We start from the raw sequence: 20359 nt of genomic DNA, 5'->3' as shown, positions 1-20359 counted from the left end.
AGGGCACTGAATCAGGCACAAGTATGTCTGGCAAGGAGTCTACAATGAGGAAGAAGCATGCCAAAGTAGAGAAACGACTCTTATTGGACTACTCAGCGACTTCACAAGTATACTCAGAGGAGGATGCACAGGCAAGCATGGCAGAGGGAGCAACGGCGGTTAATATCTCCTCCCAGCGAGACCCTTTCCATACTTTATTTGTGACCCTCAAACAGATGCAAAGCGAAGCAAGAGCAGAGAGCCGCAGAGCCAGGCAAGCGTCAAAGAAAATCCAGAACAGTCTAAGGAAGGTTAATAAATTGTATGATGGGCTGGTAGATCGGGTAACAGAGGTTGAGGAGCGCACTGGCAAGTTGGAAGATGATGTTGTGAGATGGCAGACATTTAAGTCGGAGCAGGAGAAAATGGCGGAGGACACGCGTTGGAAGCTGGAGGACTTCGAAAATAGACAGAGGAGAAACAATGTTCGCTTGTTGGGTGTGGCGGAAGGGTCAGAAGGGCAGGATGTCAGGCAGTTCGTGATAAATTTACTGAGGGGGGCATTTCCAGATACCCAGTGGCAGTGGGAAACGGAAATCCAGAGGGCCCATAGTTTCCCCTTCACAGTAAGGAAAATGGGGGGTACAGGTGGAGTAGGAAGAGACGGGCAGAAAAATCACCCGAGGGCAATACTAGTGTACATTGGGAATTTTTTGCTCAGAGAAGAGATTCTGAGCAAAGCAAGGCCGGAGAGCAGGAGGTCTTATGAAGGCTTCACCTTCTTTGCCAGGCCCGACTTCTGTCACTTCACAGTAGAAAGGAGGTGGAAGCTGAGGCAGATGATTGTACCTTTTCAGACCCTCGGTATGGAGGCGTATCTACTCTATCCTGCCATGCTTAAAGTAATTGTGAAAGGGAAAGTCTGGGTGTTCTCCTCCGAGATCAAAGCAGAGTTCTTTCTAGAAGAGATGAGGAAGCAGAAAGGGGGGTAAGAAGTACAGGCATGTATAATGAATCCAGTTAGGAGATAGAGGGGTCTATGGGCGGCACAGCAAGGAAATTGATTGGGGGAGGGAAAGCGACTTGCACAACACAAGGCGGGCACACATAGGTCTGCTGACCTATTTGCCTGTAAAGGGGAGGGGAGGGGTAGAGCAGGGGAGGAGAGGGAGGGAGGGAGGAGGGGAGGGGGGCCGGAACGGCAACAGTTTCTTTATGTTCAGGATCATGCACGTTGTTATGTTTTTGAGTGACACTGAAAGCACACAGGTTGGTTTGTTGACGATAAATAATGTTCATCATGTATGGAACTCAGTAGTACTAATACAATGGCATGCAGGATAGCATCAATCAATATATGTGGGTTAAATGACCCAAATAAGAGGATGAGAGTGGCTGCGTATTTAAAAACTCTACGGCTGGACTTGATATGTCTGCAAGAAACTCATATAGAGCTAAGTAGGATAAATCTTTTGGAGCAACTGGGGTTCAGGCTATTGGCTAGCTCCAAGCAAGAAACTAGAACTAGAGGCGTAGCAATTTTGGGCAGACAGAGGGATGTGGTAGTGGGGAACAAGAAGGGGGATAAATGGGGAAGGTGGGCAATCGCAGAAATATGCTATAGGGGTCAGAAATTCACATTAGTTACAATTTATGGATCTACCGAAGATGACCCGGAGGTATTTCAGTTTCTTGATGCAGAGCTGTCCCAGTGGCCTGAACCTATAGTCTGTTGTGGAGATTTTAATATTCACGACCTCGAAAGCTCATTCGCACGAACAGATGCAGTTTATAGAGGGAGGAAAAGGAAAGTGTTTAGGGCTCTGGCAGATATGGTTCAGCATAATGCCTTGATTGACCCATGGGTAAAGCAACATCCTCACCTTGATGGGAGCACCTTCTTCTCTGCCCCACATAAAATACTGGTCAGACTTGACTACTTCCTGATAACTAGTTCTTTATTATCTGTGGCACAAATAGAGAAGCTTCCTAGGATGATCTCAGATCACAGTCCAGTGATTCTTACCATAAAAATTCATCAAACATCAAGAATACCCACACAGTGGACTTTCGAGAGAGGTCTGTTAAGGGATCCTATATACAAGGAACACATGACAGAGTGGATTAAATGGTTTCTGGATATAAATAGGGGGACAGCAGCCTCAGGAATAGTATGGGACACGCTCAAGGCGGGAATAAGGGGAGAAACAACTAGCTTTGTCCTGGGAAGATTGAAAAGAGAAAAGGAAAACAGAGAGATGGTAGAGCATAGACTATTAATAGAGGAAGGGAATTTAAGTAGGGCTATAAGACACAACTTACCTCTAGAGGAGTGTCTGCTCAGAATTATAGCTCTAAAAGCTGAAGCACTTGAAGGACTGGCTAGGCAGGTGGCAGATAATTTTCTGACCAAAAAGGAAAAAACATACGAGCTTAGCGAGCAGGTGGGGCGCGTATTGGCAATTAGAACTAGGCAGAGAGCAGCCGTAGCAGGAGTGAAAGAAATAAGGGACGCACATGGGGATTTGGTTACAGAGTCTAACTTAATAAGAGATGTCTTTAGGGAATTTTATGTAGACTTATATACTCCAGAAGATCCACCGAACCTAGCAGAGATTGATAAATATTTGAGTGATATATACCCACCGACGCTATCAGAAGAGGATAGGGAAACACTGGATAGACCGATACAGCTAGACGAATTGGAGGAAGCTCTGGGTAGCTTGCCGGCAGGTAAAGCGGCAGGACCAGATCAAATCCCTCTCGAATTTTACCAAATATTTAAAAATGTGCTCCTGGGAGATATGTTTCTATTAATGCAACAAGTACAGACAGGGGAACCCAGTCCGGAGTCATGGGGAGGGGCTGATATAATAGTTATTTTGAAAAAGGGAAAGCCACCAGAAATACCGGGGTCGTATAGACCAATCACATTAATGAATTCGGATGTCAAAATATATTCTAAAATTCTAGCAAAAAGATTGGCTGGGATTATAGAGCAGTTAGTAACCCCTACCCAGCATGGATTCATCCCCGGAAAAGGGACTACGCAGCATGTAAGGACAGTGATTACGATGCTTGATTCTGCAGATGTCTCAGGGGACCCTGTCGCTGCACTCTTCCTTGATGCCGAGAAGGCATTTGACAGGGTCGCCTGGGAGTATCTTTGGCATCTTATGAGGTGGTCCGGGATGGGAGAACCTTTCATAAAAGCTATACAGGTACTGTATAACAACCCATCAGCAAGAATAAGAGTGAATGGAGGGCTCTCGGACAAAGTAATAATTGCTAGGGGTACTAGACAGGGGTGTCCCTCCTCTCCCCTGCTGTTTGCGTTATATTTGGAACCATTGTTGCGAAGACTGGAAGTTAATGAACAGATACCACCAATGAGGATAAATGGCTGCGTGGTGAAGTCCTTAGCCTACGCAGACGATATAGCAATTTTAACACCTAGTCCTACTTCAGCTATATTAGTGGTAGAGTCAGAGGCTCAGAGGTTCGGTAAGATATCAGGGTACAGTTTAAATAGAGCTAAAACTCAGATTATTAAGAACAGATATACTGTATGCGCTGATGACAGGGTGGTTGACTCAGCCATATATTTAGGGGTGTTATTAACGGCGAGCTTGGATAGGATAGTAGAGATGAATTTGGCCCCTCTAATAGACAAAGTCAAAAAAGATCTAGAGAGGATGAACAATTTGCACCTCTCCCTCATGGGATGTACGAATGTTATCAAGATGTTAATCTTGCCTAAATTTTTGTATTTTTTTCGCACTATCCCATTAGTATTTGAGGCTAAATGGTTTAACGTGTTAGAAAGGGTGCTCAATAGATTTATATGGGCACATGGAAAAACTAGAAGAGCTTATAGATACATGACTCTACCAAGAGAGAGAGGGGGGTGGGGGGCCCCCGACTTCAGGCTGTATCAGATGGCCACAGCACTACAGTATATGCAGGGGTTAATTGGGGGTGGAGGAAGCGACATATGGGTTACGACTACGTCCACAGAACTCTATGCAATTGTACTAGGGGCGGAGGCAGAAAACAATTTTTTAAATAGGGTTGAGTTTGGATACCACAAAAGGACCAGATTCAAGACTGTAGTGGCAGCATGCAGGATATGGAATGTATTCCTTAAAAAAATGGGGCTGGGAAGATATAATAGGTACACTAGACTTTATAAGAACGAATCATTCCCGGCAGAAGTCTTTGCAGATTCAATAATGCTAGGCTGGACACGGAAGGGGATAGAACAGATCGGGGATTTGATGGATGGGGACGGGATAGCCCAGTTTGCAGACCTTACTGTCAAGTATGGGATCGAGAGGAAGGACTTCTTCAAATACCTTCAAGTAAGGAGTTTCCTTTGTCACAAGCAAGGTGGTAGCTTGGGGTTCAGTAGTAATGAAATAATGGAAAAAATTTAATTAGGAGGGGACTGTACAATTAGATCTTTCTATGCGAGTTTAGCAAAAGGGAAGATGGATGACTTGGAGAAAGTTAGTAATAAATGGGCTGGAAAACTGGGGGGGGAGCCTGGAAGCTTTCAAGAATCCTTGGATCTGGGATGCAGTATTTTGTGTTCAGGTCCCCTGCAATCGCAGCATTATAAGACGTTATTCTCGTTGTATCATACCCCCGCTAGAATAGCTAAATGGGGAGGCACCTCTGGCACTACATGTCCACGCTGTAATGCAGGAGATGCAGATATCATTCACATGTTCGCTACCTGCCCTCAACTTTACACCTTGATTAAAGGCATAGAAGATTTCCTCAGTAACACTCTTGACATAGGAATTAAATTGACACCTAGGATGATATTGTTTGGGATAGATAATCAAGATGGATTTGAACAAAAAGAATTTATGTTTATAGCTTCTGCAGTTTTGAGACTGACAATAGCAAGAGTATGGCTAGACAAGCTACTCCCTGGAATGCAAGTTTGGTTGGCAAACTTATTAGCCAGCTATAACCTTGAGAAAGCTATATATGCACGGAGGGGGAAAAAGGGAAGAAGGCTTGGGTTGAAAATTTGGGAACCAATAACCAAATGGAAAGAAAGGATGGCATTATAAGACAATGTGGGGAAAATAATGAATCTTAAATGGTGTTTTATGATACCTTTATAGTGCTTAAACTGTTTTGAAAACTTCAATCCAGAGATATGTAAAAGTATTTGATGTTAATTTTGTAAAATGCATAAAAGTATGATGTGTAATACAATGTGCATTTTAAAGAATAATAAAAAAAATTAAAAAAAATAAAAAAAAAAAGAAACCAGAAAAGACCTGAGCAACATAAAGCTAAAACAGATTTGATAAACCTAGAGTGAATAAAAAAGGACTATGCAACAATGCCATGGAACTTGTGCCTCTTGAAACCCAAATTGCAACAGTTCGTCAAGAAACACCTGTCTACAACGATGTAGCCTCAGACTATGCTAATGAAACAAAGAAAATTCCAAAAGCAAATAAAAATCCATAAGCGATTCAAACAATTGACAGAACTAGCGAGCCTGAAGAACAGCCAAGAACAAAAACTTTTAAAGACAAAGGGGCAGATGTATCAAGATTCCATTTTGCGAATCCTAAATAGCGATTTTTTGCGAATCGCTATTTAGAATTAGCAAAATGGAATGTATCAAAAAATTCGCATTTTTTTAGCGATTCCTTATTATTCCTTATTTGCGAATTCGCAATTTGCGAATTCGCAATTAAGGAATAATTTCCCATTCATTCCTATGGGCCAGGAGGCCCATAGGAATGATTGTGAAGTAATTCTCAAATTGCGAATTCGCAATTTGCTAATCGCAATTTGAGAATTATTTCAAGGGTGCAGGGGTGTCTCAAAGACACCCTGCTGCACCCCTGAAATATACATGTGTGTGCATATGGCGCACATACATGCCCTATGGGCATGTGTGTGCGTCACATGCCACCCTAAAAAATGAAAAATTGTGCTTTTTTAAAAGAATTCGCAAATTACCATCAACAACAAGTCGGTGGTAAATTGCGAGTTCTTAACCAAAATTCGCAATTTGAAATTGCTACATACATAGCAGTTAAGGAATCGCAAAAATTGCGATTCCTTAAATGCTATAGCAAAATAAGGAATCGCAATTTTTTGCGATTCCTTAAATTGCGATTTTTTGATACAGTTAAAACATGCAAAAAGGCCGTTTACGATTCGCAAAGGCTGAAATTCGGCGAATTTCGGCCTTTGCGAGTCGCAAAAGGCTTGATACATCTGCCCCAAAGTAACTGAACTCTTTCATCAACTCAAAGAAACCTATCTGATTTCTCCATGGATTGAATTTTGGATTGTGTTAGGTGTACTTTTCCTCCTGCTTTGGCTCATCATGGTTCTTTGTTTGGGAAAATTCATTGAGGGAAAATACAGTACAATGGACACAGCAAGTCAGAACATCAACTTGGTCCTAAACCCACACAAGTCATCTCACATCGAGAAAAGAGAACTATCATCAGTGAATGTCACAGCCAATCCAATACCCGGTGGGGTAGCTTGAGACAAAACAGATTACGAAATCTATGGCCCGGTCGAGCTTTTGAAGTATCCACACCAATTTAAGGTTTCATTAAGTGACTTTGTAAAACCGAACACATTCTCTGATGATTGGGACTTTGAAAGTATTAATGATATGATGTCAGATTTAGTAATGTCAGCAAAATTTACAGAACATGATTACTTACAGGGTTCATCTAATTATGAAGAGATGTACTGCTACAACCACTTTGCACATCACTATTTGCATAAATCTGCTCAGCCTAGAAATGTTTTTAATTATAATCAATGAGAACATTGTGCAACTCCACCAAAAGGTAGTTTGAAAACATTTTACGAGAAATTCCCATACTTCTCAGTGTTTAACACAAGTGAAGCAGAAACATTTTATTTCAAACTGTTAAATAAGGCAGGGGTGAAAACAATGCTGACAAACACTAAATTAATCTATTCAGAAACATTTTTTGAAAAAATGACTACATTTGTTTTTGATTTTTGGAAAAATAACATTGAAACAAAAACAATCTGGGGTACCAAAGATTGGCAGGTCCAAGGTTTAGAATCATTATTTAGAGCCTGCATGATCCCAGAACAAATTATATTCTTGAATGACACCATTCAACAGACAACCTGTCTTGGCCTAGCCAAAATTAAAGACTTAAACAAACCGTCTATTCCAAAGCCAACACCTGACAGTAATAGCACTACAGATGTTGAGATAGACGTATCCCATATTTTTAACCAAAACAGAACTCATTCTTATTGGAAAAAATGGTTGATCTGGCCCACAGACACAAATAAATGTCAAGATAGATTCCTGAACAAAATACAGGGGTTCAAATTGACCAGGCCAGACCCTAGATACTCCCAGAGACACCATCCAGAGATAGTTACAACATACAGTGTAGGGAAACTCTGCCTCGAATGGCTACAGAAATCCACACTGGCAGAAATTAAGCAACACTTGACTGTACTTAAAGACGGTGCTGACTTGCGTGATTTCATAATGGGACCACGCAAACAGCGTCAAAATGTTTCATAGCGGCCGGTATATACGCAGCTTACAACGAAGCTTGGAAAGAAACGCAAATTGAAACAGCAGAAAAAATACGGAAAATTGACAGTATTTATTTGGAAAAATCACTTTCTGTTGTGGACAATGGGTTAATGACTCTGTCCTCCAGAATATATTCACTGGACAGTATTGTATCATCTGCTATTGATATAATAGAGCAGGACTTACTAATGTTACGACACGGTCAGTCCCAATTACGTTCTATTGTACAGCTTGGCTGGACGTTACAAAATCTGCGTTCAGGCTACGTGCCCTGGCGTTTAATCAACACAACGCCATTATTCTCTATCTTTAACCTTACTGATACACAAATCAGCTTGGCACAGAAAGGAGCAGATTATACGATTCTGAGCATTGAAAAACTTGAGAGATTACCATTGACAATGTCAGAAAGACCTGTCATTGAATGGATAATACACGGAATAATAACAATTCCGATAACAACTTTCCAATTTAAATAGTGTCAAGAGTATATACCAGCAGGCCAGTATGAAAGGTTGGGTAAAGGGTACATTAAGTCATCATGGAAATTACCTTACACACACACATGTTATAGTGAAAAGGAACAGAATGTATTTCTTAGTGGTAACAATTGTAAAAAATCACTGAGTGGTATACTTCTGTGTCAAGGTATTAACTTACATGGGGCCTGCGAGGGGAGTTCAAATAACCTTTCATGTCACCAGCATGGCACACCTGCAACACGAATAGAGACATTCTTTAGACGGCTTTCTAATGGGAGTTATATTCTAATAGTGGGCCACAGATGTTGTGGCATGGTGCCAGGAAAAGCTTATCTCGTGAGCGTTAGTTCCATGGTCACTTGCTGTATGCAAGTATTGTATCCAAACAGCACTCCAGACACGGAGGCGAAAATTTGGCCCTTTTTCAATATCTCTTCTATTCGAATTGATACTTTAAGCAGAATGAAGTCTGTTCTTTTACAGACAACTGCGCCCTTGACGTCATCAAAAGAAACGTATGATCTGCAAGTTGCAAGGACAACGGCAGAGATACATACACTTTTATCAACAAATTGCCCCCTGCATTTCGCAGAAATGCTAAGCCAAATCCTAAATATGTCTGATACCAGTGGTATCCCACATGTATTTAAGACAATTTTTTCGGGACTGTTAACACCCTTCAAAACAGTTCTGGGCATTTTTCCTAATTTTGTCCATTCTGTCTTTGGCAGCCTACCACTTCTGTTGGGACTCGTAGCAGGCATTTTATTTTTGATACTTCTGCTTCGATATGGCAAGCCAAGTCGCAGACAAGACTCCAGCAACAATGGAAGAAACTATCCTAGCTATACGCTATCGGGACCGCATAACTAAAGTCCTTGGATTAGCCCGGCTAAGAAATCTGTATATGACCTGGTTTCTTTCATTCAGACCCAACTGGCAGACTTGCATCTTACCTGTGCTACGATGTATGCTATGCGGAAAAGAATGCGTGTTGGACGTCTATCTTACACTACAATCAGCAGTACCATTGGATACAGATACTTTGCTAAGTCCTGTAACGGCTCATGCATCGTGTTGTCCCCAGCGGTTACCCATCCTGATGACGGCATTCGTTGAGACTTCTACACTACAATTAGGTGGTAGTGAAGTACAAGATGAGAGCAACATCACCCAGGTACGACCTTCTGTGAGCATTGCTGATCCTGACATTGACGATAGCATTCATGCTCGAGACTGCAAAGTTGCGGTATTTTCAAACTTGATTGAACTTTCACCTGAAGCCGTAGACAACTTTTTTCGAGTCTGTCTGAAATGATGTTTCCCCTGAACAGAAAGAATAACTTTTAAGCAAACAAGCACACAGCGTTCCCTGAACTCTGAATTCGGCCTTCAGCTTTGATAAACAAAAAGCTACTGACAATATTTGGAACTATTTTTCCCCTGAAAGCGAAATATTTACCTTTTTTTGGCACTTGTACTCTGCTTAAAGTAGAACTATTCTTAGAGAACAGAGCTTTTATTTTTAGGAACTCTAGAGACAATATATTACCTCAGCCTCTAGCACAATTACAGCGACTGTATTTATATGTGATGGAATGGCCTCGCCTTTTTTTCTGTATTAAGAGCCATTTCATGTGTAAATTTCACAAATCGTTCAGCTAATCATATATATGCATCGTTTTAACTGAATGATTACACTGCTTAGAAAGTGTACAGTACCTATAATAATTTTTCATGTATTTCGCATACGCCATTTCAAATGCAAAAAATGTATTTTGGGGTGGGTAGGAATACACATGCACCTTTAAATGTTTACTATTGCTTAGTTTTAGTAATGAAGGACATTAGTTCGTGGAGTGGGTATTGTGTTTTTATCCAGGAGCCTAAACCGATATTTCTATTTTATGCCCTTGTCCGGTTATAATCAATAATATCCATACAACGGCATAGTAATCATATCCATATTCAGTCGTAGCACATGCTGTCACATTAAGCAAGGCTACTTCCCCGGCTCCTGAGAAAGCACAACGAGGTCTCTAAACAAACCAAACCTCCAGCAACCTTGGAAATCCCCCTTGCTTTTGTTTTGATTTCATCCTAGAACTCCTGTAAAGCACTGTAAGAACGGCCAGTTCTTAGTGACATCTTTATTGACGTCTTATGTCCAACCTTACGTCAAACCCGGCACCTTTCAGGTATAAATATACCAACGTTGCCTTAAGCAAAGACACTGTGGTGGTTTTGGAGCAGAGCAGCTATCTACTTGCCCGAGAGCCCAGCTGATGCGACAGCCCACGGACGCTGCCCCTCCTCTTTGACGCAATGAGAGAGACGCTGTCTTTTCTCCTGCCGAGAAATCCAGCTCCGGTGTTTGCAGATACCTTCGCGGGTTACTGGGATATCGAGTTCTGAGAGAGAGATACAAGACCTCCTGCTTTCTATTACCCAGGTACGGAGCTGACTAAACCCTTAAAGAGAATTCTTGAGTCAGATTCTTGGCAAAACAAACTTAACTTAAACTGCTACTTACTTACTCCTTCCCACGTATTAGGCTTAGGTCAGGTACACCGGGGTAGGCGTATTTAGAAGCACCAGTTGAGTACGATTAGTCAATGTATATATGTATGTATATATTTTATCTATTTATAGTATCATATGGCTAAGAAACCATATCAATGCTTTTACAGTTTTATTTTATAATCCTCCTTTTACTGTACGCACTTTACTTTACTATGAGTATTGCAATTGTGGCAATTCATTTCTCTTGTATGAGGAAGAAGACTGCTCAATAAATTACACCTTTTATTGAAAACGCCCGTCTTTCTTTTCTCTGCATTCTGGTGAAACTAAGTACGCACTTTTGACTGAGTGAAATAGCTGTCTATTGTTTTCACACGACTCTAGAGATACACTCTTATTCTGGGAGAGCAAAGTTGTCATGTTTTATGGTTGTCAGAAGCTAATCCCTTCTTGTCTTTCCAGGGAGGTTAAACTCCTCCTCGCTTATTCGAGAAAGTTTCTAGTGACCTCTGAGCTAGCTGGAAAACCTTAAGTCTAATATAGTCAGTAGAGACCTAGTCGACCTCAGTCCTACGTCTACACTGCTGAATATATTATTCCAATGCGCAGAGCCTATTGGGAATATAGGAACTACACTACAGTTTCACCAGAAGTGCAGAGAAACAGAGAGACAGGCGTTTTCAATAAAAGTGGTTATTTATTGAGCAGTCTTCTTTCTTATGCAAGAGAAGTGAATTGCCACAATTGCAATACTTGTTATAAAGTAAAGTACAGTAAAAGGAGTATTATGAAATAATACTGTAAAAGCATTTATATGGTTTCTAAGCCATAAAATACTTAAAACGGATAAAATACATACAATGATAAAAGTTGACTAAACGTACTCAACTGGTCCTTCTAAAATACGCCTACCCCGGTGTACCTAACCTAAGCCTAGTACGTGGGAAGGAGTAAGTAAGATGTAGTTTGTGTTAAGATAGTTTTTGCCAATAATCTGTATCAAGAATTCTCTAAGGGTCTAATCAGCTCCATACCTTAGTTATAGAACGAAGGAGGTCTTGTATCTCTCTCCCAGGACTCGATCTCCCAGCAACCCGCGAGGGTGACCGGAAAACACTGGAGCTGAATTTCTCAGCAGGAGAAAAGACAGCGTCTCTCTCAGTGCGTCAATGGCAGGGTTGGCTTCCTTCTGCACTCGTTTTAGCAGGGCGTCGGGTAAGTTGATAGCCGATCTGCTCCAAACCACCGTGTGTTTTGCTAGGGCAGATGCTGGTATATTTATACCTGGAAGGTGCCGAGTTTGACGTAAGGTTGGACATAAGACGTCACTAAGAACTCGCAGTTCTTTTCAGGACTCCAGGAGTTCTAGGACAAATCAATACAGAAGCAGGGATATTTCCCGGGCTGCTGGTGGCTTGGTTTGTTTAAGAACGCGTTGTACTTTCTAGGAGTCTATGGGAGTAGCCTTGCCGTATTTGGACTGCATTGGCTATGACTAAATATGGATATGATTCTTATGCCTTAATAAGGATATGATTTGTTATAAGCACATAAGGGCATAAACCGGGAATATTTAAATAGGGTCCTAGATACGTTTACAACACCCACTCCACGTATAATGTCCATCATTACTAAATACTAAGCAATATTTAAACATATAACTATGCATGTGTTTTCCAGCCCACCCCAAAATACATAAAATGCATTTGAAATGGTATATACGAGAGAGGAGCTATACTGGGAACCAAGATGGCCGCGTAAGCTCCCGGCTCCGCCGACCTCCGCCAGTTGCTTATAAATCCTGCTATCACTCCTGAATTCGCACCGGACTCCCATGTGGTTGAAGTGTCGCTGAACCTAAAGCTGCAATCCCGAGCTTTCAGTATCCAACATTGAGCACATATGTGCACCACCACCCACAACAATGCACCTCGACATCCCATAACTTCTATTCTTGGCAAGACTATTCCACTGAAAGATAGAAAGAATATAGAACAGAATAGAAGCAGGCAAATGCAAGACCATCCTACATAAGGCTAGGGTAACATAACACATTAAAGTCTGTAAAAAATGGTGGTGGTTGAGGGTCATCATAGGGTGTCGACCACAGAAGTGGCTCATTCACTACATGACATTAGCTCTGGAGGCCAGGTAAAGCTCTCAAAATCTAGACAAAACAAGGTTCATGGAATGGGTTTGTCATTTCATTCAGTAATCAGAATCTCAAATAGTAAAACATGTTTTGCAATGCCACAGGAAAATCATTCCATTACCAGCAAACAAAGCTGTCTAAAGCTGAAGTACGATGTGCTGTATTAAAAACAATTAAAAACAAGCACTGGCAAAGCCAGTAGCACTCGCATTTTTTTAAGAAGCATAGGCGTTCACATGTAGTAACTCATGCCAAGCGACCAGGTGCGTCATTTTCACATAATAGGCACATTCTGACATCATAACGCCCCTGTAATACTGCATAGAGGAGGGGGGAGTCTTAAGAATATCTACAATTGCTGATTGATTGCTGATTAATAAGATGTAATCAGCATCTATTCGTTTATTGTGTCTCTGGATAATTAATTACTCCTTTGTTCTGCATGGCAAGTACAAATTTGGTGAAGGATCGAAAATCAATTGTCATAGCTGTTTATGGATTAGTTCAACAACATCTAAAGTAAATTCAAGACACAACTGTTTTCTATTCTTCCTCTAGTTCCAGTTTCCAAGCCTCAGGTTGTTCTTGCTGCGTCTACGGTACTCGAACTCAGCGAGTTCTTCACCATGAACTGTACACACGAGAATGGCACAAAGCCTACCTACACCTGGATGAAAGATGGCAAGCCCCTCATCAATGACTCTAGGATGCTACTGTCACACGATCAGAAGGTGCTAACCATCACTCGGATCTTTATGTCTGATGATGACATCTACAGCTGCTTGGTTGAAAACCCAATTAGCACTGCTCAAAGTACTCCAATAAGATTAACCGTGTACAGTAAGTGGAGATGTAGTTAACATACCTTTTTGTATTTTAGTTTGTATTGTTGTAAATGTGGTGGTAATTTTGGTGGTTACTATATCATTTGTAATAATAATCCACTTTTGTAAAGCGCACAATCACCCGTAAGGGTCTCTAGGCACTGTGGGGAATATTAAGCAAGCTATTTCCCAGTCACATGGTGCTGGGCTAATCTGCCGCCGGTGCCAGGGATCGAACCGTGATCCCCAGAAGCTGGAGTCAGTCGCCCTAGCCGCGACACCACAACTCTTCCCTTTGTAAGAAAATCTTATACCCCGATTTCATAGTATTGAGCAAGAGTAACTGGTAAAATGCCTTTCACACAAATCTCTTTGATATGTCTCAACCAAAGTAGCCACATAAATGGGTTCTTATCCCTTTGCTGCAAACCTTCTGGCCTTGATTTTCAATGAGCCATACATTTTGCTAAGTGCATAATTTAAACTGATTTATGCCGGTGCTTGGCAATGATTTCTAGGCACTGGGACATATTTGCTAGATTTGCATGACTGTAGTGCCGCACAATCACTATACCACATGGTGGTGGAAAGTTGGTGCTTTCAATGTGCATGTTGCTATTAGTTAGGGAGATGAAAAACTCTTTTTGATCTTCTTGACTTCTCAGGGAAGGTGGAACAGAGTCTGTGATCACATTCGCAGGACTGTTTTCATTAGGTGAGGACCTCAATGCCATTGATCTCATGCCATACACAGGTCGCATGATCCAAACCTCAGCTGCCATGTTGATGCTCCATGTTGGCCGGTCTGTCATGTACTCCCAGCCTTTAGTACCCTGCTTCTGTCTTTGTTGCTTCTCTGCACCTTCAATGGAATCTGGGGTGATCTTTGAAAGTGGAGGGGCGAAAAAACTTCCAGGAGAATACCCTATTTTTTCCAGATTTGCCTTGAATTACCTCCATTGCGCCAATGTCAGCATTTTGTTATGGGTATACTCTTATAAATTGCATACAATATTCCAGTACCAGAAGTTTGTCAATAACTCTACCCATATACAATAGGTGGCTCATACGTCAAATAATTACCTCCAGTATTTGAAAAGGCATGATATTATCATGCTTTGCTTCTACTGTGTCTTAATTCTCTAAAGAATTATGTCCAGTCTGCCAGCACCTATATTTTGCCATAGGTGTTCCGTTATGTCCAGTATTTCTTCCAGCATTTCAGGGTCTTATTTGACCTTGGGTGCCCTTGTGTATGCCAAGAATTTCCAGTAAAATCCCAGTGGCAGCATTTTGCCACGTATGACTCCATGCCAATAATTTTGTCCAGTTTCCAAGCCTTTTTCCAAAAGGGTATCTATGTCAATAACTGCTTCTGATATGTCAGGGCCTGCATTTTGCCATTAGTGCAGAGAAATATTGCAATATGCCAATAGCAGCATGTTACTTTGGATGCCGCCACATGCCCAGAATTATTTTGAGTATGCTATGGCCAGCCGCAGACTCACGATCCCAAAGAAATTTCAGTTGGGCACTGTTCAATCCACTAATGTATAATTGGGATATATATAGCCCCCAAATATTTCTCTAATATGACTGTGAAAGAAAGAAGGATGCACACAAATAGACACTTGGCTCATTTAAGTATGCTTGTCTGTCTATCGCTCTTGTATAATGGTTTAAAAGACTTCCTCCTCTCTGTGCTACTGGCTTATATAAGAATCTCATTTCAAGCATCCTGCCCAAAATATATTTGATGGATACTTAAAAACTGGATTAAAAGAGCTATGGTGTTAGTGCATTTGGTATTTCAGAGTGTAGTAATACAGGTTTGCAGTACTACAGCTCCTATATTCTGGCCTGCTCCTGATAGCCAGCTCACTCAAATATGATGGCGTTTTTCTACTACAACCTGAAGCCTTAGCTGTGTAACATACAGCTGGATGAACTAGACGGGACTGGGAATTGTTTTTACAGGGCTTTTACAAAGAACTTTCCACAGAAAATGCTATTGTATTGTGTTTTGTCACTTATATAGTGTTTCATAAACCATTACAGGATGCCAAAATGGAATGCTGTAAAGACAGCAATAGGGGTGGGCGGAATTTGCGTAGTCGCGCTACGCAAAGCTCCGCAAAATAGTAAAAAAATCCCAGCGAGCACGCAGAAATTCCGCAAACACATGGAATTGCTTGTTCGCCCGTTAGCGATGCTTTTTTCTGTTCATGAACGCTGTTTGCATCCTCGGGGAAATATCTCGCTAACACGCGTTTTGAAAGCACGAACAAACAAAAAATTCCACAAGGCCGTGGATCGCGGAATTTGTGGCAATTCTGCGTTCTCAGCGGAACGCAAAATTGCCCAAATTCTGCCAATTCCGCGAGCGGAACGGAATTTACCGCCCAGGCCCAAGCACACTACACCATGGGTAATTGATAGGCTGGATGAGTGATTTGTTTGTTGTGTGCCTATGTAGGAAGTATAGTTGTGTTGTGGGTGAATGACTAGAGAGGTGCTCTTATTTTGTCTTTGGACACCGGACCTACCAGTGTGATGGAGAAAAAGTTTTACAGGGCTGTTACAGAGCATCTTTCCACAGAAAATAATATTGTATTGTGTTTCAGGACTTATATAGTGCCTCATAACACATTGTGGATTGCCAAAATGGATTACTGAAAAGATAGCATGCTATACCATGGGGAAGTGCTTGGCTGGATGAGTGTTGTGTTTATTGTGTGCCTATGTGGGAAGTAGAGTCATGTTGTGTGTGAATGACTAGAAAGGTGCTCTTATTTTGTCTTGGGCACATACTAATGTGATGGAGGAGGTGGTTTGAGAGAAAGATGTCCATGTTTTAACTGAAGTTAGATGGGGAAACAGACTTTACCATGCAAGCATTATAACATAATGTCTTTACCATGTATCAATCACAATGCAATGCCTTTAGCAAGCATATTTTTGCCATACATATGCCGTTACCATGCATGCCTTTACAACAAAATGGTAGGTATATATATATATATATATATATATATATTCACTAAAAAAAAAACGTTAAAGCAACGTTATAGCTAGGTGAATTTTGAACTTAAAAAAACACAGAAATTCACTAGCTATAGTTAGCAGTGCTAACTATGGCTTGGGCCCTCGCAAGCAATGCTTATGACCTCACATATGATATCGCTCATAACATGAGCTATGATATCATTTATGACATGACTGTTGACATTTCAAATTACATCAATGGTGACATCCCTCAATGAGTCTGCTAGTTTGCTTTGTAGTTTACAAAGTGGCAAGTAAAATACCATATCACTTTTCTACATACTTTTGTACAGCGGCGTCTAGCTAACAGGTGTGAGTGTTTACAAACGCACGTGTTCATAATACACCCTAACTGTGTAGAGGTATTGAGCATATTATAAATTTTTGTATTGAAGAGTAAAGCTGTGTGCAAGTGACAGCTGAGTTGTATTCATTATGCTCCAATCAACTTTCTGGTTCTGCAAACATTTCCAAAAGAGGAAAGTTTCTACGTAGTGATTATTACCTTTTGTAAGCATTCTTGAATTGTTTGAGACAATCATTTCAGCATGATAACTTATATTTAACATAGAAGAGTGTGCTCACCAGTAACTAACTTCTATACGTATGCTTGTTTCACTTCAGAAGATGGGCTAACTTTACTAAAATTTTCACCACAATATGAAGGTTACAGGTAGTATCTTTAGCACCTTCAGATCTTGGTTATTTTTAGCAAATAGTGTCTTTTTTGACAACTTGCATAGAATGTACCCTGTTCTTAGTAGAATATTTTGAATACTCAGTGGTGTATTCCTCATGAGAGTTTCATTGTTTGCAAACAGGGTGGCAAGGAATAAACTCTCTCCATTGAGTAGACACTGTTTACAGTACTCAGTTCTCTACTGATATCAACTTCATTTCTTAATGTTGGTTTGGTGGGTGTCAGGTCTTTGATACTGATAAAAACAGTTCATAGTAGGGCATTTGTTTTGGAATTGATATTTACTATTTTGGCTTTCTCTAAATAGTTTTATAAAGATTGAACATTGTGCTCAAAGAGTGCTTCCTAAATATCCATGGTTGATTGTTAATGTGAACTATACAATGCGTAAACTGTATGCTAAAGGGTCAGTGTTGCACATAATGATTGTTTTCATCACCTAAGGGAGTTGTTTCTCTGTTGGCAGTAATGATGTCTAATCTTGCCCCGGGCTTTTTTTTACTTACTGTCAGACCTCTAATGCCATTGTAATTTATATGATAGAGGCAAACAATGATCCGATTGGGGGAAGCAACCACAACACACAAAAATGATTGTATCACTGTCTCTTAACAATCTATGAAATAGAACATGGGGAGTAGTCGCAGCAAATTCAAATTAAATCAGGATACAGAGCAAACACAAGGAGATGAAGGATGGAAACAAGTATCCTGGGACCAGTGTTGGGGTAACAACCCTCATCAGCCAGGCTAGCTGTAATCGAGTGGCAAAGTGAGCAAGGGACCCATGTCTGGGCATACCCTGCCAACTTAGGGCAAACAAAGCAAACACAAGGCAATGATGTACGGAGTGCTGACATTTGGCAGACACTCACCCCAATCAAACATCTGGGCTGAATCCATCACCTCACCACCCCAGTTCAGACCAAGCTATATGCAAATCAGTCTTGACCCTGCGCCTCATGGGAACATTTCAGCCCGAACTGCCAAACCAGGTCTTCCCTAGACCATAAACAAGGATCCTGGGACCCAGGGCCTGCCACAATGTTTATTTGGAGGGGGCACACAGCCCTATGACCCTTGCCCATTTAAGCCCCAGGGATCCCATCCCCTGGACCCAGCACATCAAAAGGTGTATTGTAAGGGGCTGCAGGAGGAACCACTAGGTAGTTATATTTATGATCAAAAGGAAAAGCCTTTTTTTTGCCAAATACTTTGGCGCCACTTCATGAATCTTCACAAATTTTTCCCTTATCGGTGTAGCTGCTGTGTTGTAAGTTTTGTGGTAATCTGTCAAGCGGGGGCCAGGAAAAAGGGGGTTCTAAAATGCGTTTTCCCCATGGTATGTCCATGGGGATTTTTCATTTTTTTAAATACGACCACAGCCTTGGTAGTACGTAGTAGGTAGTTATAGTTATGATCAAAAGGAAAAGCCTTTTTTTTGCCAAATACTTTGGCGCCACTTCAAGAATCTTCACAAATTTTTCCCTTATTGGTGTAGCTGCTGTGTTGTAAGTTTTGTGGTGATCTGTCAAGCGGGGGCCAGGAAAAAGGGGGTTCTAAAATGCATTTTCCCCATGGTATGTCTATGGGGATTTTTCATTTTTTTTAAATACGACCACAGCCTAAATTGCCAAACAGAATTAAACCAAATTTGACAGAAGGCTAGATGTTGTCCAGAAAATGTTCTTTTTGTGATTTGGTGTACATCTGTTAAGCAATTTATGAGATATTTAACTTTAAAAAAAAATAGATATCTGGGGACCTGAGTCCTTGCAGTGGACTTGTGATCCCACTAAAATTAGATTGGCTGCCAACACTTTAATGAGAAAGTGTGGCAGCCATCTTGGGGCTCAGCTTGAAGCTGGACCGAGAAAAAAAGAAAAGGGGAAGAGTAGGATCACTCTGACCCTCCACAGGGAGCCCAGGGGGTTTAAAAGCTTTTTTTGAAAATTATTCTGTGGATTCCTGTGTGCATCCGCAAACTCGCAGCAAAATAAAAAAAAATGCACAGTCTCCTATGAGTCTTTTAAAAAAAAGCTGCTGTGCTCAAAATAAAGGAGGGGGCACATGGGCCCCCCACTTAGGGTTCAATTAAACTCAGGGACCGCCACCTCCCTGGGGTTTTTCCTATTGTTTGCTCTGCGCATCCCCCCCCCATTGTATGGCTGCAGGTAGGGTCTGTGTTGGGAGTGGACCATATAGGGGTAGATGGAGGCCACTGCTATGAACTGGGGTCAGCCTTATGAACCGGTCCCAGAGTAAGACGTGCTGTTGCTGCGGGTGGTGCTGGTATGTATTAAAGAAGATTTTGAAGGGTTACCATAGCCATGCCTCAGTAGGTGATGTGCTGCCGTGGGTATCAGCAGTCAGTAAAAAAGAAAGTGCTTGCAGCCAGTTGTTTCATCTAGAATGTTTGCAGCACAAGTTTAATGTGTAGAGTATTGAACAACTCACTGAACCATATGGCTTTCTTGAAGCAGTTTTAAAGCATCGAAGGGGAGGGGTGATGGAAAGGGGCTTCTTGCGCACAAAGCTCACTGCAGCAGTCGGTGGTAGAATTCTGTGCTGGTTCCATTGCTAAGTAGAGGATTGCAAAGGTATTTCAAGTTGTAGGGTGACACTGACAGACAGCGTGCAGTAGATGATTGGGAGAGGGTAATTCAATCAGGTCAGAGACTTTGAACTCATGTTTTAGTGCCTAGTAGACCCGCTGGCACTGCATGTATTTAGTTTCACGGTACTACAAAATAACTGTACTTGGAGGAAATTTCTGCCTCATAAAATGCAGTAGTGGCCTTTCAGTGCACACGTCCGTACATATAATGTGCCACACTGACCCGCGTAGGAATCTGGCCAACCCCTGTCCAGACTCCAGCCTATCCTCACCTTGCAGACCACCACCCACAGTGACTCATCTCTAAACAGGCCTTAAACGTACAATATCAGCAGACCACATTGGCTCGGTCAACTACTTGCCAGAGAGATAGAGGCACCCAGATTCCAATAGCGCTACGGAACATCACAAGCTGTAGTAAGGCTATTCACATGTACATGACAAAAAAAG

General features: G+C 41.5%; 1 protein-coding gene across 1 annotated transcript in view; it reads left to right on the top strand.

Annotated features, from left to right (window-relative positions):
* HEPACAM (hepatic and glial cell adhesion molecule) overlaps nt 1–20359 on the top strand; it is a 1802890-nt gene that overhangs the window by 1148999 nt on the left and 633532 nt on the right. Inside the window, exon 3 of the mRNA XM_078683394.1 lies at nt 13283–13564. Within this exon, the coding sequence (XP_078539520.1) occupies nt 13283–13564 (282 nt within the window). The remainder of the gene's footprint in view (nt 1–13282; nt 13565–20359) is intronic.

Source organism: Lissotriton helveticus, chromosome 3_1 (genome assembly GCF_964261635.1).
Source record: "Lissotriton helveticus chromosome 3_1, aLisHel1.1, whole genome shotgun sequence".
In the NCBI taxonomy this organism is placed as follows: Eukaryota; Metazoa; Chordata; class Amphibia; order Caudata; family Salamandridae; genus Lissotriton; species Lissotriton helveticus.
Note: the sequence above shows the minus strand (reverse complement) of the source record. Positions and strands in the feature narration are given on the sequence as shown.